The following is a 19,833-nucleotide window of genomic DNA, read 5'->3' as shown; positions in this document are numbered from 1 at the left end:
GCTCCTGGTGTCTGGTCCTGCTCAGTTTGAAGCATTGCTGGCCTTGGTGCCACTTCCAGCCTGTCACAGTTCGCCTCAGGGCCAGGTCCTAAAGGCAGCAGAGCCTCCAGGCCCCCTCTTGCTGCCTCCCCAACGTGGGCAGCCCAGCCCCTGCTCCGTGGGGCACAGGGGTCACTCCACGGGTCAGTGCAGGCACTGCAGAGCTCTTTAATCCAGGCCCTGAGGAATCACACCCCTGTCTCATTTCAGGCTTTTCACCCAGGTCCCTCCTTGTCTCTGCTTGCTGGCTGTTGTTCACCTGTGCCCCCCAGGCCTGCAATTATCCAGATCCACGAGCTTGGCTCCCATCAGGCCCCATAACCACTCCCCTCCCTGCAGAAAATATCCCAGCCTGCCAGCCCCACCACAGCTCTCCCATCCCAGGGACACACGGAGGTTGCAGGAGAGGTGGGACAGGGACCAGGGGAAGAGGGCCAGGACTCCCAGCCCGTCTCCGTGGGATGGGGCAGTGCTGCCGAGGGACTTTGCTCCCGGGGAGCCACTGCTGCAGCACAAACACACACAGGGAGGAGAGATGATATCACCACCTGGCTTTGTGTGAGCTATTTAGGGCCTTTTAATTATTATTATTATTATTATTATTTTTCTTTCCCGTTCCTCCAGCTCTGAACAATGCCCGTCCCGGCGGGGCCGCGGTTCACACCATTGTGTGGGGCTGCCCTGCCTCAGGAAGGGGCAGATCTTTATCACCCCGGGCTGAGGGAGTGAGCTCATGCCGGCTGAGGAAAGCAAGGAACACCTTGCTGGCAGCCTGGAGGTGCCCCCCATGCGCCTAGCCCCAACCCATGCCTTTGGGGGAGGCCCTGGGTGCTGCTTTAGCTCGGCCAGGCAGCAGGAGCCCACCCAAACCAGCCGTGTCCCACCCAGCCCTGCAGGGCCACCAACCAGCAGGAACCAGCCCAGGTGTGGTGCAGCCCCCCAAACTCTGCTGGGGCTGCCTTCTGCCTGTCCCTGCTCCCACCTGGGCACAGTGACAGCGGTGGCATTAGTGCCTCTCCCAGTGTTTACCCAGGAACAGGTCTAACCTGCCCACAGCCGTTTGCTCTTCTCCCCAGCCCTGTCCAGCCCTAAAACTGGGAGCTGTGGGGCAGACAGAGGGGAAGTGGGGAGCTGCACCCAGGAACAGCTGGCACTGCTGAGTGTGCCCCAGTGCCATGGGAAGGTAGGAAGTAGCCCTGTCCCACAGGATACACCCTGGGTGGCACAGCACAGCTCTGGCTCCCCAGGCACAGCAGGTGACAGAGCTCCTCCTGCACACAGAGGCTTTTTGGGATGATGCTGGCTTTCCCCCATACAAGCAGGCATCATCTTCCCCAGGCTCTGTGCTGGTGTGGAAAGAGCCTGGAGCCATCAACCGCTCCCCACAGCAGCACACATGGCCCCAGTATTCACAGAGGGATCCAGGCAGCATCTGGGTGACAGCATGGCCTGGGTGGCACCGTGCCACGGTGCCCCAGCCCACCCAGGCAGTACGGCCCCCACCTGCTAATCACCTTCAAGAGCAAGGGGGGCCAATGTGTCCCACCTCACTGCCTATTTGTGAGGTGGCCCTGCAACCAGTGAGGGTGACAGGGACCTGCCCATCCACTCCGGCCAGGGGGACCAGGCTGGCAGCACTGCAAGCCACCCAGCAGGTCAAGAGGCCCCACCAGCAGCACATGGAGCTGGCACCTGCCCACGGCTGCCCCATGTCCGTTCCCCTGCCCTCCCTAAGAGGCCGGTGCTTGCCGGGGCACACGGTTCCTCTCGCCGTGGGCTTTGGCTGCCCGTCCCTTCTTGGCCACATCCACACCAGCCAGGACCAGCTTGGCCTGGGCCAGTTTGCCCTTGCGGGGGTGAGGCCGGCTGCTGCACCAGAGGCGGGCGCAGTACTCCTCCACCCGCCGTGGGTTTTGGGAGCTGACCAGGTGCATGATGTCCTTGAACCAGGTTTTGGGAGCCTGTGGCAGCAGCCGGGGCTCGGAGCAGAGCAGGTGCGGGAGCTCGTCGCCTCGGCCCCGGGGGAAGGTGTGTGCCAGCTGCTCGCTGGCGATCACCCGCAGGGCGGTCTTGGCCACGGTCTGGGTGAAGCCGTGCTCCAGCGTTTTGCAGTAGTAGATGCCGGCATCGTGCCGGTGCAGCCTGCGGAACAGTAGCCCGTGCTCCGTCTGCAGGATCCGCTCGTCCGTCTTCACCTGTGGGCCACCGTGCGGTTGGGAGGGTCCAGCTCTGGCCCCACGTCCCTCCTGGGTCCCCACAACGGGAGCAGTGCAGGGGAGCCTCACCTCGTCCCGCTGCTCGTCGGGGGGCCTCTGGACAAACCACTGCACGCTGGCCTGCGGGGAGCGGGGCACGCACTCCAGGAAGGTGCTGTTGTCCTCTGCCCCATAAAGCACCTTCTCCTCAACGCTCTCAAAATCGTCCACTAGGGCAAAGACAGGCACGGGCTCGCAGCGAGGGCAGAGCCAGGTTTCCACCTGCTCGGTGCCAGCCCCCCTAGGCCACTGTGTGGCTTCATGCCCTTCTCTCCCAGTGGCCAGCCCCAGCCCCAGCAGCTCCCACCTTCTCTTGGGGCATGCCCTGGTCTATGAGACGGGCAGATGAGGGTGCCCACATGGAATGGCCACAAGCCCCTCCGTGTGCTAGGGCTGTGCGTGTCAGGCCATCTTGGGGCACTGGGAGGAGCCCCTCAGCCCTGGGGCCCCAGTCTCTCACCGGTCAGGTTCTGGTCCAGGCACTGGTGTGCAGGGTTGCCGTGGCGGGCGTCCTGGCGGCGATGGCGGCGCTTGCCGGAGGGCTGGTAGTGGGTGCAGGCAGTGCCATCCCAGGCACAGTAGGGATCCCTGGCCAGGCAGCACTCGGCGCAAGCAGAGCCGTAGGACTCACACTGGTGCAGCCGTACCTGGGCCACCCCTAGGCTGGAGCCCACGTAGAGCGTTTGCTGGGGGAACAGCACCAAGGTGGTGATGTTGGCAACCCCCATGGGCTTGGCGTCTGGGGGCTCAGCCAGGACACCCCAGGGCACACATCACATGGCTTTAGGAGGCTGGTGACCACAGCTGGACACCTGCCTGGTCCCCAGCCCTGTGGCTGAGCTGTGTCTGTACTCACACGCTTGACAGAGATCTCCATCTGGGTGATGGGCACAGGCATCTGTAGGGGAGGGGAGTGGACATTAGGCTGGCATAATCCTCACCACAGACAGCCCAGCTCATTCAGAGCACCACGGCTTGGCAGAGCATCAGGAATGTTTTGGGGAGGGGGAAAATACCCTCAGCCACCCTCTGCCCTCACAACCCTGAGACCTTCCAGGGACCAACAATGCAGTGACAGCCCTGACCCTCCATCCCCATGTGGCCCCAGCCTGAGCCCACCCCACTGCCCCCTCCCTTGCAAGTGGGGCAGTAAATATCACCTTGAAAACCTGCAGCTCCTCCAGGATGACTTCTTCAGTCACGGCTGAGCTTGTCTTCTGCATGACCACCACCTTCAGCACCGAGCCAGCATCTGGGGGCCGAGGAGGATGGAGGCGTGAGCACCCTGCATCTCACAGCCCAGGGGGTGCCCACTGGGACCCCCAGCTCTGCGGCTCCTTCCTGCACTCGGCTCCTGCTGCTCACCTGTGCCGAGGAAGAGGATGTCGTGCTGCCCGTCCTCGGCCTCCACCCTGTCCACCACGAGCTGGCGCAGCCGGTGGGGCAGATCGGTCTTCACGAGGAGGGGCCGGCGGTGCCGGGGGTGCACGGGCTTGTACATGAGGGGGTGGGCGCGGGCAAAGTGCAGCACCTCGTCGGGGAAGTCCTTGGTGGTGCCGTACTGCCGCCGGGGCTGGTTGGTGGTCTTGCTGGGACACTGCAGGGACAAGAGGGAACCGGCTCAGCCCAGCCACCCCAGCACCCATCACTCCTTCCCCCTCCGTCGCCCCTCAGAGATGTCTTGGGTTCCTCTCTGCCTTCCAGTTTGGCATCCATCTCTTCCACTCCTTTGCCCGACCTTGGCAAAGCACCAGCTGACCTCTCCAGCAAGTGAGAAGATGGGGATGGCTCCATCACCACCCCAGAAGAGCAGCTGGAGGAGGGGAGGGGACCTGGAGCTCCAGGGAGTCACTCACCACGCCCGGCCGTGGGTAGGGCACCCTGCCCTCGTAGGCAGCCCACTGGTGCTGGGGGCTCTCTCGGTGGGCAAAGGGCCCGTTGAAGACCTCCCGGATGTCGGCCATGCGGTACACGCAGACAGCAGAGCCCCGGAAAACGTGGCTGCAAGGGGATGGAGAGTGGGTTCAGCAGAGCCATGCCTGGCACTGCTGGCAGCAGGGGCACTAACATCCCTGAAAGACATGGGGAGCAGCCAGCAACGCTTGGTGACAGTGACAGGGACAGTGACAGGGCAGCAGCAGCCAGCTGTCCCCAGAGGCTGGAGCTGGACCACCCACCTGACGGTGCTGAAAAGGGCATAGATCTCCGGGTTCTTCCCATCCTTAGTCCTCAGCAAGAAGACATCCTCTGGAAATGAAAGCATGGTTTTTTTCCTGAAATCCAGGTCGGGGGCTAAGTGACTAGCCCCAGTGAGACACAGCTCCATGCACCCCTTACCCAGCTCATCAAAGTAGGTGTCGATGCCACCAGGGCCGGGGACTGAGCACACCAGCCGGGCCTTGTTGAAGGTACTCCACTTGTTGACCAGCACTCTCTGGCCACCAGCATCATTCTGCAGGGACAGGGAGTATCAGGGACACTGCTGTGACTTGGTGCATCCCGGTCCCCCACGGTCCCCACCAGCATCTTACCACGCAGACACGCCCCACACGGCTAACAATGGCGTGCTCCTTGCTGTCTGCCTCCACCACCTTCTCCGTGAAGAAGAAATAGGCTTTGTCATTGTCCCGGTCATCGTTGTCTGGGATCAAGTGGGCTGCCACAAATTTGGGATCTGCAAGCAAGAGCTGGTCATGTTGGGTGGGGAGAGAGGGCACAGCCACCACCTCCAGACCCCCAGTCCATGCTGGGGCTGGATGCCAGCCAGCACCACCCCCAGACCTTGCTGCCCTGCTGCCTTTCCCTGCTCTTAGCTGGCATGGGGGATGCTGCACCATGGCCACAGATGCTCTGGCCTCCACAAGGTTCGTGGTCCCTGGCATTAGCCCTGCTGGGGGGAAAGGAGGGGCAGAGGGAAGCCGTTACCGTGGAGTAAGCGCTGGTCCACCTCTGTGCGCAGGGCGGAGCGGGTCCCCATGCTGCGGAAAACGCCGGCATCGCGTCCCAGGAAATCTGCCGTGAGGCCGGCGTACAGCTCCCCACCTGCAAAAACACCCAGCTGGCTGGCACGGGGACCATCCCTGGGACACACCCCAGAGGCTCCCACATCCTGAGGAGGACAACCCACCGATGACGGTGCTGGCGAAAGCGCGGCTGGGCTCGTGCGGGCACCTGCCCCGGCCGGTCTCCACGCTGGCAGCATCCAGGCTGAAGGTGTGCTGGGGAGGGGAGCAGGCACGTGAGCCCTGGGCCATGCAGGGGCCAGCTCTAGCCCCTGCCCAACTTGCACCTCACTCAGTGCACCCAAAGGACCATCTGGAAGCAGCATCCACACTTTTTGAGGCAAGACTGATCCCATGAGGGTGCACGGCAGTTGAAGGGGACCTGCCGGCCCCACTGCTTGCCCGCCTGCCTGGTCAGTCATCGTGGTACAGACAGGGCTCCTGCTGCCCAGACAGGGCCAGGCTGTGGGGAGGGCTCTGAGGGGTGTCCTGCCATTCCACCCCAGCCAACTTGATTTATGAGCAGTGAGCTGGAGAGGAGAAAATGCCACCCCCACCTCAGCCCCTGGCAGGACACCAGCCCCTGGGGACATGTCTATGAAGGGGATCCCAGGCCAGACAGGTGGGAAAGCTGGACAGGGAGTAGCAGAAGGACAAAGGGCCAACAGGGAGCTGGTTCCTGACACTCCCCCCAGCCAGTATTCAGGTTGGAGCAAACTGCACATCCAGCGTCTCCCAAGGCCCCTCAGGAGAGAGGCAGGCAATGGGGATCTACATTCCAGGGCTGTCCTGCTGGGGATGCTGCCCTACCTCGCCACGATGCCCCACGTAGATGAAGGTGCACATGGGGTGGAAGGCGCCTGTCCCGCAGGCCAGCAGGTGTGTCCGGTTGTAGGGATGCAGCACACGGACATAGTTGGCACAGTCAGTCTGGGGGGACAGCAGGGGAGAGGAAGGGTCACTGGCTATTGGTGCTTTGCCCACCCCAGCTCCCTGCCTCTGCCTGGGGCCCTGCCACAGTGGGTGAGCCCCAGCCCTGGCTCCCTGGGCTCCACCCAGGCTCCCTGCCTCCAGCCTGGTGCCAGGGATCTGGGGTGGCAGCCTGTACCCACTGACAGGGCTTGTATGGACTTCATCTGGGTGGGCCCCAGCCCATTGCAAAACAGCAGGGCTTTTTACTGGCCCTCCTGCTGCCAAGAGCATCCCAGGGGAACCACATAGGATCCAGCTGCCACCTGGGCATCTCCTGCCCCCAGGCACCTGTGCACTCACCCTGTGGCACAGTCCACGCTGGCCAGGGGAGCAACGTCACCTGCCCTGCAAGCTGCAAACCCTGCCCCAAACCCCTGGCGCCCAGGACGTGACCAGATGCAGGGACATCCTTCCCCATCATGTTCCTGCTTACGCCAGGGATGAAACAAAAGGAGGAAACAGTGGAGACAGAGACAGAGACCCACAGGCATCCTGGGCTGCCTCCAGAACAGCCCCGTTCACTGCCGTCTGGAATTGTCCCCTTCTCTGAGGGACGGCAGCAATGACATTCCCAGGGCTGGAGACCTGCCACCTCTGACTTTGTGCGTTTTCTCCTGGCAGTTCCCATTGGAAAAGGGCTCCCATCCTTCTCCACCATTAGCTTGGCAGCTCCCCCTGGCCAGCGCCAGCCCTGCCTGCCCTCCATTGTCCCTCCACAGCGGGATGCGAGGCCCCTCATCTGCTGGGAACACCGCTGCCCAGCCGCCCCGGGGGTTCCCAGCCTCCTGCTGTTTATTTTCCCTTTGCAAAGAGCCTCTAAAATAGCAAGTGAAAAAAAATATACGTTCAAGAAAAATAAAATGTTGAGCCTGCCCTGGCTTGGATCTGTCGGTGAGAGCTGGTAAAATAAACACAAGAGAGCAGAACAGGCACTCCTGGGAGCAATTTGTCTGGGCCAGGGGAGCCTTGGGGACTTTCTCCCCGCCACAGTCCTGTTTCATATCGGGGCAGGGGGATGCAAAGAGGGGTAAGGTTTAGGGAACAAGGTCACCAGACCTGAGCCAGTTACAGATTTCCCACCATCGGGGACAGCCAGGATGGGCCAGGCAATGTTGCTGGGGTCTGGAGCACAGCATGGGGGTTTGGGTCCCTCCAAGCTCCAGTCCCAGAGCCCAGCTATCCCTGCCTGCTCGTGCAGCCACACTGGGACACAGTGGCCACCACTCTGTGGCCACAGGGCTGAGCAGAGCAATTAAGACAGGATTTCCAGGGCCTGGAGCAAGCCTCTTGCATGGCCAGGATTTGCCATGGACTCCCAGCCTCAGTTTCCCTCTTGCACCAGGATTAACTGGCCCCTGAGCCCCAGGGCCATCCCTGGCAGGTGACATGGCACAGCCCCAACATGAGGGGAACCATCTGTCACAAGGGGACCCATCTGGCTCCCCCTAGCTCAGAGCAGAGCACAAATGGGGAGAGACTCACCCCTGGGTCCTTCCCCTTCTGGAAACACTCCTCCGTCTGCCCAGGGCGGGGTGGCCAATAGATCTGGAACACAAAGGGTCTGTTGGAGCAGGGAGGGGGACAGCAGGCACCCAGCCGTGCAAATCCACATCCCCAGGCTGCCAGTGGCAAGCAGATAGAGTGAGGGACAGAGAGAGGAATCTCAGCTCCCTGGAGCCCACCCTGCCCGGGACTCCCACCCTAGAACCCCGAGCAGGACCCTTCCTCCCGGGGAGATGCATCCTGGCAGTCACAGCCCACAGCTGAGCTGGATTTGGGTGGTCATGCTGGGAATGGCTGGAGCTGGCCTGGAAGGGGGGGTGGGCTTGTGGGTGGCCTGGGGAAAGTGTGCCCAGGGGACAGCAGGAGCGATGGAGTCCATGTCCCCCACAGCCTTTAGCAGCTCTTGGACCAAGGGCAGCTTGGGTACACAAGCCCTTGACCCCACTGCAGTGACCCAGCTCGCTGAGGGGCACTTCATTTCCTCCTCCTCTTTCTTCAGCTAGAAACAGCCCAGAGCTGTGTTTGAAAAACAAAGAGTCAAAGGGGAGAGGGTGAAAGAGGAGGGGAGCCACCAACCAGCACCAGCACCATCATTCTGGTCCATCACCTCTCCCAGCAAGGAACCAGGAGAGATCTGGGGGCTTTGCCAGGTGAACCCTGGCACAACTTCTTGCAGTGATGGATGCCTTTAGCTCCTTGTCTCTGCAGGCTTTCAGCTGAATATTTGGCCTGTGAAGGGGATGCCCAGATGGGGATGGGCATCACTTGATCTCCCAGGTCCAAAACAATGCTCAGTGCCCAGGAATCACTGGTGAGCTGCACCACCAGTCTCCTAGGCTGATGATCATGACGAATTGCCAGCTAATTTCCCTCCAGCCACCACAGCCAGCCTGCCCTTGGCAGGCACTACAAGTTTACAGAATAATTTCGAGGCACTTGAGATGAGGCCATCCCCAGGGCAGGTCTCGTTGCAGAGTGACTTTGCCCGGCTCAGTTGGACACCAACAGGTCCACAGGGGGACAGAGTGCAGACAGACACCCCAGAGGCTCAGCAGCACCCAGCTCACCTCCTTGGCATCTGCACTGGCCCCGTCCAGGAGCAGGGAGTAGAGCACATCCTTGCCCCCGAGGAAGAGCCGGTCACGATACTCGTCCAGGTAGAGGGAGCGGAAGCCCAGGAAGCCACGGTGACCAAAGAAGAGGACGGAGCGGTTGGTGCCTAAAAGCTCTGCCAGGAAGAGATGAAAGCATCAGCAGAAGCCATCCCAGCCCCAAGGGTTCCTCTGAGCTGCTGCTTCTGAGTGTCATGGAGCTGTCCTGGAGTCAGCAGAGCTGCTCACAGCCACTGCAGACTGCACCATGCCTCCATCCCTTCCTGGAGGCATGGACATCCCAGCCTCAACCTGGCTGGAGTGCTGTTCTCCCTGCCAGCCAAGGACAAAGCTGCAGAGCCAACAAGCAGCAGCAGGGTCACAGGAAAGGTTGCCACCCCCGGCAAGGTTTGGCTGAACCACCCCAGACTCCTACTGTGGCTGTGCCACAGCAAGCTGGGCCGTGCCGTCAGCCCCAGGCTGGGCTCACGCAGAGCTGGGATGGTGTGAGACCGGACACGGGGTGGGTGGAAGCAGGTCCTGTCCCTGCTGGGTGCCAGCCAAGGACACAATAGCAGGCACCCAGCCAGTGCCATGGGGAAACTGCCACACAAAGCCCACTGCTGCCAGTGCCACCAGAACTCACTGACAGGATGGCTTCCTCCATGGCACAGACGAGGCGCCTGGGGAGAGGCTGCATCTCTGGGATGGACATCACATCCCAAACAACAGGGTCTGACAGTCAAAGCCCCCAGAGCAAGTCCAAGCCTAAATCTCGTGCAATGCCAAGGGGGCCCTCACAGTGACAATGACACAGGGGCAGTGGCTCGACTGGTTTCCAGTAGGAAATCACTTTCAGGGTCATCAAGCCGGCACAGTGGTGCCCACAGAGCTGCCACAGCTGCCAGAGGGAGAGGGCCAGAGGGAATGGCTCAGCTTCACAGGGCTCTGAGAACCCATCCTGACCCCAGGCCAGGCCATTGTGCTTGCCAGACAGAGAAGGAGGAGGACAAAGCGCCATTGATGAGCACAGCTCTGTCCCCAAACACCCTCCAGCCCGGAAGACTGCCAGTCACTGCAGCTGACCCCAGGGAAAAACCCAGCCCGAGCATCTCCCACACATGTCCCCAGAAGAGGGGAGGTGCTGCTGGGACAAATCCAGTCACGACAGGTCAGGACACTGGGCTACCAAGTCCTGCTTTTGCTGGGGGGACATTTGTCACTTCCAGCAAGGAGGTGGCCAGCGACATAATTCCCATGGTGGTGGGAAATGCCTCTTCTAGGCCTTGCAAGGGAGGCAAGGTCCATCCCCAGCAGGGGACAACAGACTCCTTCACCCCACCACACGCTATCCCTGCTCAAGACCAGTCCCAGTGCCCCAGCTGGTGATGCCAGTGGCACGGGGGATGCAGCCCCAGCGGCTCCATCCTCATCGGAAAGACCCCTGTGCTTGCAAGCAGAGCTGGCTCCAGGCAGTGGTGGTCCCTCCACCCAGTCTGGCACCCTTCCTCCCTGTGTCCTCCCAGCATCAGGTCCTCCCACAACGCCGGGTCCAGCCCAGGAAAACGCTGTCGTCTCCTTCTATTCTTGCCCAGCAATAATATTTTCCCAGCTCAAAACAACACTGGCAAAGTCGGCAGGCTCCTTTTATTGTTTCAGGCAAGGCTTCCCCTTCTCCCCCAGACCTGGAGAATTCCTCCTGCGCCTCGGGTTACACTGGCTGAGGGCGCCTTCCTCTCCAGCTCCCCAGGGAACAGCCCTTTGCCATGCCCCATCCATCCCTGGGACACCTTCACCCCAGGGTGGGGGTCCCTCAGGAGGGACAGCAAAGAGCACAGGGCAATGCTTCTGGTCCTCACAACAGCAAAATGCTCTTTCCCCTCTCACATGAGCCACTGATGGAAGTCGAAACAAAAGGAAAAGGGTGGCTGGAAGTGTGAGGGAGAGCTGGGTACACGGCCACCACTGCACCCACAGCACAGCAGCCTGTCCCTGTCCCCCACAAAGTCACCTCACAGCCAGAGCCAGCAGCCACGCAGAGCCCAGGTCGAGGAGCTCTGCACAAACAGCTTCAGCTCACCACGGTTTTAATTTCAGAGACTCTAATGTCTTTAATTGAAATTTTCTTTTTTTTTTTCCTTCCCCCCGGGAAAAGGCGGTGGCAGAATTTGTTTCATGGGAAATTTCAGTTGCTGTTTCCAATTCGGAAGACGAATGGAATAATCAGCTTAAGGGGGAAAAAAAAAAAAGAAGCTTCCAAAGGTGGCTCGCTTCCCGTGGGAGGCTGAGGAGCTTCCACCCCGCCCCAGGCAGCTCCTCGCACCTGGGAAATGGCCCTGCACGGCTGGACTTTGTGCTGGAGTGGATCAGACACTGAGCCAGACACTGAGCCCCACGACTCACCCCTGCTGAGACCCCAGATCTCCTCACCCTACTGCCAAGGCCAACCTGAGGACACCGGGTCGCATCACGGGGCAGAGCCATGAGCCATGCCGGGCTCCCAGGATGAGGGGATGGGGGGCACTGTGTGCCTCAGTTTCCCGTTCAACAGAGAGGCAGCCCCTGAGGTCACGTGCTGTGCCCCAGGACAGAGCAAGGGATGCAGCCAAGCCCAGGAACCCCCAGTCCAGGCAGCAGAGGAGCGACTTTCCCTGGCACTGCAGCTCCCGAGGCTCTGGAAGTGCTGGGCTGCCCGGGTCTTTCCCCCTTCTGGGAAGGAAGGGGGAAGATATACATTATGTAATTTATTTTATGTTGAATTTTTTAGAGCAGGTTCACTGCTCTGAGGCCGGGAGGAGATTGGGGCGCCCCAGGCTCTGTCGAGTTTGGCTGGAGCAGCCCATAGGCTGGCAGAGCGGGGGATGCGGCGAGCCAGAGCAGGATCACAAGGAGAGTTTTAATTAAAACCAAGCACTGCCCCCGCAGCCCCGAGGGGCCCCGGCACCCCAGCACCCGCACCCCAGCGCGACGGGGCTCGGAGGGTGCAGCCCGGGGACCCCCCACCCAGCCGAGGGCAGGATGCTGAGCACCCACCGCGCCGGGGGACCACCCACGCACCGCAGCACCCAGCCGGCACACGAGCCAAACTGCGCCGGGGCCACAACACCGCCGTGCCTCAGTTTCCCCGCACGCCGCGTGGGAGACGATCCCCCACGGGCAGCGGCGGGGCTGGCGCGGAGCCCGGCGGCACATCCCCTGTCCCCGTCACCCGGCTCCTCTCCTCCTCCTCCCTCTCCTCGGGGGCCCCTACGTCCCGCGTGGGGAGCGGAGGGTGCCGGGCAGCCACCCACGGGACCCCGGCGCGGCCCGACCCCCGGCACAACCTGCCCAGCAACCGCGCCAAAACCCGCACCCGCTGCGGCTCCCGCGGCTGGGGCTCCCCGGAGGGGACACCCTGAGGACACCCCTCCGTGGACAGCCCCCCTTCCCCGTCCCGCAGCAGGTGCCCCCGGCCCGGCTCACCGCGGTAGGACAGGCGGAGCCGGGGCAGGCTGTGCCCCGCCGCCCAGAGCCAGCACAGCGACAGCGACACCGCCACCGCTGCCCGCATCCCGCCGCCGCGCCCTCGGCCGCCGGTGGCACCGAGCTTTTATGGGGCCGACATCCGACCGCCCCCGGCCCGCCCCGGCCCGCCCCGGCCCGGCCCCGCCATGCCCCATCCCCGGGCGGCGGGGATGCGCGGGGGGACGGCCCCATCTCCCGGGGGGACCCTGAGAGCGCCGCACGCCCCGAAGAGTCCCCTGCCAGCAATGCTTTAGACCTTACTGCAGCCCCCTTGCCCAGAAGGGACCCTGCCAGCACCTCTGGCTCATCCCTGAGGATGGGGAGCGAGGCAGGGAAGCTCTGATCCCCCAGCCTCGCTCCGCTGGAGGAGTAGGAGCGGGCATGCAGACCCCCGAGCAGGATGCTCAGTGTGGTGATCTCCAAGCATCAGCAAGCACACAGCCGTCACGTCCCATCTCAGTGCCAGGCAAGCTGGGGACAGCAGGCCAGCTGGGCAAGGGGACTGAGTAGGGTCGAGGGGGGCACAGGGTGCCACAGGTAGCCCTGGCACACCGACAGGGCAGGGGAGGCACCGCTGCCTGCCTGCAAAGGAGCCAACACCCTGGGCAAGGATCCTGGCCAGCAAGGACCCCACAGTACCCACACCACTCCCATGCCATCCTCCCCCAGGGCTGCTGGGTTGTATAACCACGGGATGTGGTTGTATGACACCTCAGAGAATCCACACCAGCTTCCCCGGGAGCCTCATCACACAGCAAGTGTGTCGTGCACCCAAAAATGTTGGACTTCCCCCTGCACTGGATGGAGAGAAGAGAAGGAGCGGAGGAGCTGGTGTCTTCTCCCTCAGTGCTTCATCGCCACCAGCCTCATCTCTTCTCCCAGCCCGGCACAGGCACCCTCATTATCCCCAGCCCCCCAAGGGTTCCAGCAGCTTTCTTAATTAAAACAGAGGTCAGGAGGCTGGGGAGCCCTGGCTCACCCCCATCCTTTTGTAATGGAGCAGCTCTGGAAGTCTCCCGAGCAGTGTAAAACCACCCCGATTTGCTCGGCGGGCCCTTGGTTTCCCCAGGAAGCCACAGGGCTGGGACAGATCCCACACCCCGGAGCGCTGGGAGCCACCCAGGGCTGGGATCAAGCAAGGAGGAGCTGCAGCCAAGGCAGCTCTGGCAGGTGAGCAGAGGCGCCTGCCCAGACCCGCACGCTGCCTGCCCTGACCAGAGGGTCTGCGGAAGCGGCAGAAGCTCTGCAGGGAGGGAGCAGGATGAACCCCAGTGCCCGTCCCCCGAGGCTGATCGGGAGCAGAGGCCCTCAGCCTGCCCGGGCAGGATCCTGCCCGCACTGCCGTCATGCAGGCAATGAGCCCAGGGCAGGAGATGCGTCCCAGCAAACTGCACTGCATCAGGAATGACGCAGTGCCTGGGTGAGACCTGTGGGTAGCACCAGCACGGACAGACAGACAGACAAACTGCCGCTCGAGGCTGTGCTTACCAAGGAGATTTATTGATAGGAGAGGGGGCAGCGCAGGCCCCAGCTCCCCCAGCAAGCAGGCAGGGAGGCAGGACAAGGCATGGGGAGGCAGAGTGGGGCACTGGCCAACCCCTCACCACCCAGCCAGTACAGCCAGAGATGGCACAGGGAGAGGGGGAGGCACTGACAACACCAGGAAAGGCTGGAGGCACCTGGGCATGAGGCTCTGCTGGCACCTGACCAAGGGGGACACAACCCCAGAGGTGTCACCATCCCTGAACATAGCCAACATGGCATGATGCCAACTACACCCCCAGCACCGTAGCAGGTATTTGCTGTGCCCAGCCTCTGCCCCTCTTTCAAAGCCCTGGGTCTCTCTGCTTGGCACTCCCTGCCCCTCGCCAGGCACTCAGCCCTCGGCGGGCAGTGGGGGCACTGAGGCCAGGGCAGTCAGGAGGCGGGCATAGATCTCGATGCCCCGCAGGAAGACTTGCTCGTTCAGGAACTCGTTGTGGTCATGGAGCAGCACCGGCGTGCGGTTCATGGGTGAAAAGCCAATAGCAGGGTGTCCTGCCTGGAGATGGGGAGACACAGAGTGAGGTCACAGCTGGCATGGGCACCACATGCCCCCTTTCACCAGCCACAGTTCCTGCTTGGGGCTGCAGGTCTCGCCCCAGGTGAGGGACCTGTGCTGGCATCACACTCACCGCTCGGATGTAGCGGCTGTCGGTGGCAGCTGGGAAGATCTCGAGCTTGAGCTGCAGCTTCCTGTCAAGACAAACCCTGCGTCAGCATGGACACATGGCCAGCCGAGTCCCCTGTCCTACTCACATCCCATGGGCAAAGAGACTGTGCCAGGACATCCCTCAGCCCTGCAGGACACTCAATCCCATCCCTTTTGGGGGGCAACAGGGAAATGCTTTGGTATATCACAAGGCTCCATCCCGGCCTATCCATCCCGGCCCCTGACATGACCTCAGAGACCCCCAGGGACCACCTGGCTTCCACCAGAGGATGTCCCTGCCAGGGTCCTGCCCTTTCTAGGGACACTACTTACATGTCCCTACAGACCCCACTGAAGGCCTTCCACCATGGGTCCGACTCCTCAGTGGAGGTGATGTGTTGGTCCATGCATTTCTGACAAGAGGGAGAAGGCAGATGAAGGGGCGAGGGAGGGGCATTTGGCAGGGGAGGGACAGGAGAGGCCAGGTAGCTGAGATCCCTCACCTGGTGGAACTCACAGGTGACACCTTCCCCAGCATCACGGCACCACGTGGCCACCTGTTTCTCGAAGGCCTGGGGCAGAGACCAGAGGAGGGGTGTGAGCAGGGTACCCTCATCCCCGTCCTCTCCTGGGTGGGGCTGGCATGGCGCCCACCTTCAGGTCCACGGTGGGTGGGATGCGGATGTCAAAGCTGGCAGCCATCTCGGAGGGCACCACGTTGAAGGAGACACCCCCCTCCAGCATGGTCATGTTGAGAGAGGTGACATCGCCTAGGGTCAGGCTTGAGTCGGACTTCAGCCTTGGGGGATGCAAGGGACACTCACTATCTGCCACCTGGGGAGAAGTGTTTCCCTACCCTGCCGTCACCCAAAGTGGGGAAACTGAGGCACAGGGCAGCAGCACCAGATCACAGCTCGGCTTGGGATCCCAAAGGCCCCCTTCATGGACTGAACTAAGCCACTGCCATCCTGCTGCCCATCTCCTACCTCTGCTTCTCGCTCTCCCTGAAGGCCAGGAAGGAGTTGATGACTTTGTGCTGGGGAGGGAAGGGCAGCGGGTGAGGACCGGCCCCATGGGCAGGGGCCTGGCAGCCCAGGGCAGGCATGGGGGTGCACAGGGGTTACCCCCTCTCTTACCATCTTCTCAGCCGCCGTGTTGCTGATGAAGCGGGACCCATGCCCGGGGCTACCCGTGCACTTCACCTTTATCCCTGCAGCAGCAGGCGTAGAGGGAAGGGTTCAGCAGAAAGCCTGGGATAGCATCAGTGCCCCAGCACCCAGGAGAGCCAAGGACAGGGCAGTGGACACACAGATACTCACACCACGGGCTCCTCTCACCATAGAAGACACTGAAGGTGTCAGATGGGCTGGCCAGGCCTGTGGTGGGCACAGACAGAGGGTCAGTGGGACATGGAGGTACCATGATGTGTCCCCTCTGCTCTGTCCTAGCAGCATTTTCCTCCAGACTGGCACAGTGTGCACTCCCCACTGCCCAGGGGAAGGATCCACAAGGGGGTCCCTGGAAGCACGTGGGGTGCTGGTGCCTGGGGAGTGATGCCAAGAAGAGACACGTCCCAGTGCCAGCCCTACCAATACTCACCCTCATCCATGGCAAAGCCCACGTTGAGTGCTTTAAACTCAGGGCGCTGCACGAACAACTCCATGCCCTTGTGTCCACCCACCTCCTCATCTGTGGGAGAGAGCCTGGCATGAAGGGACTGGGGCATCCCCCAGCCCACCACCCCTAGTCCTCCTTCCATGCCAGCCTGGATGCCATCAGCACACCTGATGTCCTCTCCAGCCTTAAGCTAGGGGAGGTCAAAATTTGGGGAGCCTGGCTGGGTGGTGCCGGGCTGCCATGGGAGACTGCACAGCCCCACCCAGCTGCCAGCCCCTCTGTACCTCCTGAGAGGGGACAGCCTGGGGACTCACCAGGCACAAAGGTGAGGTGGATGGTGCGGGCAAAAGACTTCCCTTCTGTCTTCAGCCTCCGGATGGCCTCAAGGTACCTTGCAAGGGAAGGTAGCGTACGGTCATTGTGGAGGAGAGGGACTTGTGAGCTCTGAGCCACCTCAGGGCAGAGGTGGCACCTCTGGCCCCAGAGACCCTGGGGACATCCTGCATCACTCAGAGACACCACCAGCACCGTGCTCACCCAGCAGGTGCAGAGCCCTCCACTCACTGGATGGAGACGCACTTCATATCCTGGGCACCCCGGGCGTAGATGTTGCCTTGCGAGTCTTTAACTGCCTCGAAGGGTGGGTAGGTCCAGTGCTCCTGCAGGGAAGAGCGTCCACGATGGCAGAAGGGCACAGAAGGCACCAGCTCCAATCCACCCTGTCCTCCTCTCCATGCCCTTCCCACCCCTCACTCTGTTCCAGCACCTCGAAGACAGGCACAACGTCAGTGTGGGAGTTGAGGAGGATGGAGCGCAGGTGGGGTTTCGTGCCCTGCCAGGTCAGGATCAGCACCACACGGCCCTGGCACACCTGTAGGACGAAGGCAGGATGTCACCAGGGTCCAGGATCAGGACAGAAAGGCTTGGACCAGCAAGCTGGAGCCAAAAAGCACCAGTATGAGAAAAGTTTCTGGATGCCACCTGCCACCCCTTTCTCCACTGGCAGAGGGCAGGCAGCAGGAGCAGGCCTGCCTGAACCCCCAGAGTCAGACAGAGCCCGGCTGCAGGTGAAAAACCTGGCTGAAAATTCAGAGGAGGGACGACAAACCCAGCATCCTTCCCTGGTGCCCAGGAGTCTCCCAGGACAATCAGTGCCCAGCAGGAAGGATGGCCCCAGCCAACGTGACGCTGCCAGGTCCCCTGCTAATCATAGCACAGGCAGCTGCAAAGGTCAGCAGGGAGCAGCCGGAATACTGGCTTAAGGAAGGGCTCAGGTCAGCAGAGGATTACAGGCAGAGGGGATTCACTCCTGTCTAGCTCTGGGTGCAGGCAGAGGAATGCCTTGGTCACTGAGGACCCAAGCACAGGTGGATAGATGGATGGATGGGTGGGTGGGCTGACTGAAGGCTGCTTCTTGGCTTGCTCACCTCCACTTTTTGGCAGGCCAAGCCCAGGTCGGTGCCGACACGTTCCAGAAACTGGACAGCCGCATCTGGGGAAGAGGGGGGATGCCCACAGTTACGCTGAGGTCTCTCATTGCAAACCCCCAGGGACCCCAAGGCTCTGTGGGGTTCCCAGACCAAGGAAAGAGGTGACAAAAGAAGACAGGTGCTGCAGGTCCTGGGCACAAGAAGTGGCCATGAACAGGGATGGGAGAAGCTCATCACCATCCCTTTGGGGTGAGGACTTGGGAAATATGAAAAGAATTAAAATTGAATGGGGGTGAGTTCGGGGGAATGTTTCTCCAGCGGAGTTTAGGGAGCTCCTCACCAATAAAATGCACTTTAGTGGGAAGACATAAATGTTTACAGAAGGAGATCTATACAGAAGGAGATCACCCATCCCAAACCCAGGGCAGCACAGAAGGGGGAGCAAGGGACACGGGGCTAGAAGCAAACAGTAGCTCTGAGGGCACTTGAGATGTCCCTGCCCCGACCAAAGGCACCAGCAGAGATAAGGCACAAAGGAGTTCGCTCCTTAACACCACAATCAAAACAGCCCCAGTACAGGACTTGGGCACCTGGGTCCAAAGATCAGAGCTGCAAAGCTGCATTACCCAGTCCCCACATGGCTCCCCATCCTGTCCCCCCATCCTCACCATAGTCCGGTTTAGGGTGGACAGTGTCAATCCGCAGGTACTCCCGGAAAAGCGTAACAGAGGGGTTCTCTGAGGCCCCCGCGCTCTTCCCAGGCTTCCCAGGTGCCATGTCTGGGACCAGGGCTGCAAAGCTCTGGGGAAAGAGCTGCAAGACGGTTAATCACCCACCAGCCCCTCCAAAGTCCGCCTGCATGCTTGGTCGTCACAGAAACCAAAGGGAGATGGGGCAAAGGTCTCCAAGCGATTCCTGGGACACTGCCACCATGGGAGAAACCCTCCCCACTTGGGTACAGGGCAGGATGGGGTGTGCCCCCCACACTGTCCTGTCATTCTTCCCCCAAAACGCATGTTCCTGCCACAAACACAGTGCCAGGACAGAGTATGATACCCAGGCAAGGGGTGAAATCCAGGGAAGGGCTAGCTGGGAGGAAAGGGGGGCAGCTAGGTGGGGGAGTATGAAGAAGGGTAAAGGGGAAGAAGGGTATGTTGGGTAGGGAGATGTGGTAGTTGGGATTATCCAGGGATTAGAGGTTTGTGGGAATGCTGGGGCATGCAGGCAGGGAAGGCAGGATGCTGGTGTAAGGGGGTGCAGGTAGGGAAAGGGGGCTCCTGCCTGGCTAGGGGGTGCAGGAGAGCTGCAAGGAAAGGCTCTGGGGGTGCAGGGAAATGGGATTGGTGAAGGGAGATTGAATGTTAACAGAGGCTAGAGGTACTGGGGGACCACAGGAGGGTGACAGGCTACTGTGGGAGCTGTTTGAGGGAAGCTGGGTGGCTGGGGGAGCAGTAGGATGTGGGGTGCTTAGGGGCAGATGGGGGTTCAGCAGGAGGGGTGAACGGGGGGTATGGGAGCAGGGGGCACAGAGAGGCCATGAGGGGTGCAGTGGGACTGTGGTTAGGGGGGCAAGGGTACGGTGGCTGGGGGTGCAAAGGGGCACAGGTGGGGTCCAGGGCTACCATGGCTGGGGGGCAGGCAGGGGGCACAGTGGGGTGCAGAGGCACTGCAGCTGGGACGCAGGGACACCATGGGGGCAGGGCTGCAGGGGTACTGTGGCCAGGGGGGTACGGGGTGAAGCAGAGGGCAGGCAGGACACCACGGTTAGGGCTGCAGCAGCTGCGCTACCGGGCTGCAGGCGTAGCAGGGGCAGCAGGGCAGAGGGGCGCTGGACAGCGGGGTTAGGAGCGCAGGGGGTGCAGGGCACCACGGCTAGGGGTGCAGAACAGCGCGGCAAGGGAGCGCAGGACAGCAGAGGAGGAGTGCAAGGGCGGGGGCTGCAGGGTACCTCGGCCCGGGTTTAAGAGGGGTGAAGGCACCGGGGCACCCACCCGCGGGATGCGGGGCGCTGCTGCCCGGCCCCGCTGCTCGGCCCCCGCCGCCCCGGCCCTACCTCAGCGCCGCCGCCGCCGTGCCTCCCGGCCGGCCCCGCTCCGCCCGCCGCGCTCCGCTCCGCCCCGCCCCGCCGGCAGCAGCGGGCAGGAGGCGGGCAGGGGCGGGCAGGGGAGGAGCGGGGGGCGCAGGAGGGGCAGGGTGCACGCCAGGGGCACAGGGCACCCTCCTGGCCCT

General features: G+C 62.0%; 2 protein-coding genes across 6 annotated transcripts; both read right to left on the bottom strand.

Moving 5' to 3' along the window:
• Positions 1-592: 592 nt before the first annotated feature.
• On the bottom strand, positions 593-12,427 carry SEMA3G (semaphorin 3G). Its single transcript, XM_038149546.1, has 16 exons — positions 12,325-12,427; positions 8,839-8,999; positions 7,751-7,813; positions 6,107-6,226; positions 5,422-5,512; positions 5,220-5,336; positions 4,826-4,968; positions 4,632-4,746; positions 4,472-4,541; positions 4,151-4,295; positions 3,660-3,891; positions 3,455-3,546; positions 3,151-3,192; positions 2,755-2,980; positions 2,325-2,464; positions 593-2,234 (listed from the first exon to the last, which is right to left on the bottom strand). Exons 1-16 carry the CDS (start codon positions 12,410-12,412, stop codon positions 1,770-1,772), a joined length of 2,310 nt encoding a protein of 769 aa, XP_038005474.1. The 5' UTR covers positions 12,413-12,427; the 3' UTR covers positions 593-1,769.
• A 1,411-nt stretch (positions 12,428-13,838) lies between these two features.
• Positions 13,839-19,778, bottom strand: LOC119706116 (aminoacylase-1-like). Of its 5 annotated transcripts, none has more exons than XM_038149332.1 (15): positions 19,658-19,778; positions 18,273-18,417; positions 17,602-17,666; positions 16,941-17,045; positions 16,739-16,833; positions 16,489-16,565; positions 16,157-16,246; positions 15,877-15,933; positions 15,694-15,767; positions 15,544-15,593; positions 15,212-15,356; positions 15,061-15,129; positions 14,891-14,970; positions 14,541-14,601; positions 13,839-14,407 (listed from the first exon to the last, which is right to left on the bottom strand). In XM_038149332.1, exons 2-15 carry the CDS (start codon positions 18,379-18,381, stop codon positions 14,243-14,245), a joined length of 1,242 nt encoding a protein of 413 aa, XP_038005260.1. In that variant the 5' UTR covers positions 18,382-18,417; positions 19,658-19,778; the 3' UTR covers positions 13,839-14,242. The 5 variants fall into 5 exon arrangements, with proteins under 5 accessions (XP_038005260.1, XP_038005262.1, XP_038005261.1 ...); XM_038149334.1 differs by having other exon boundaries at positions 18,273-18,405; positions 19,658-19,775; XM_038149333.1 differs by having other exon boundaries at positions 19,596-19,726.
• Between the last annotated feature and the right edge of the window lie 55 nt (positions 19,779-19,833).

The sequence above is a fragment of the Motacilla alba genome, chromosome 12 (assembly GCF_015832195.1).
Source record: "Motacilla alba alba isolate MOTALB_02 chromosome 12, Motacilla_alba_V1.0_pri, whole genome shotgun sequence".
Taxonomy (NCBI): Eukaryota; Metazoa; Chordata; class Aves; order Passeriformes; family Motacillidae; genus Motacilla; species Motacilla alba.
The sequence above is the reverse complement of the archived record's forward strand: the minus strand, read 5'-3'. Positions and strand labels throughout refer to the sequence as shown.

Bases quoted from the DNA above. Each gene is read 5' to 3' on its own strand.
- SEMA3G (XM_038149546.1), bottom strand. From the start codon at position 12,412: ATGCGGGCAGCGGTGGCGGTGTCGCTGTCGCTGTGCTGGCTCTGGGCG. The intron at 4,296-4,471 runs GTGGGTGGTCCA...ATCCCCTTGCAG, and splicing joins GCCCTTTTCAGCACCGTCAG to CCACGTTTTCCGGGGCTCTG. The intron at 3,193-3,454 runs GTGATATTTACT...CCTCCCCTACAG, and splicing joins AGGAGCTGCAGGTTTTCAAG to ATGCCTGTGCCCATCACCCA.
- LOC119706116 (XM_038149332.1), bottom strand. From the start codon at position 18,381: ATGGCACCTGGGAAGCCTGGGAAGAGCGCGGGGGCCTCAGAGAACCCC. The intron at 16,247-16,488 runs GTGAGTCCCCAG...TCTCTCCCACAG, and splicing joins CCACCTCACCTTTGTGCCTG to ATGAGGAGGTGGGTGGACAC. The intron at 15,594-15,693 runs GTAAGAGAGGGG...TTCCCTCCCCAG, and splicing joins ACACGGCGGCTGAGAAGATG to CACAAAGTCATCAACTCCTT.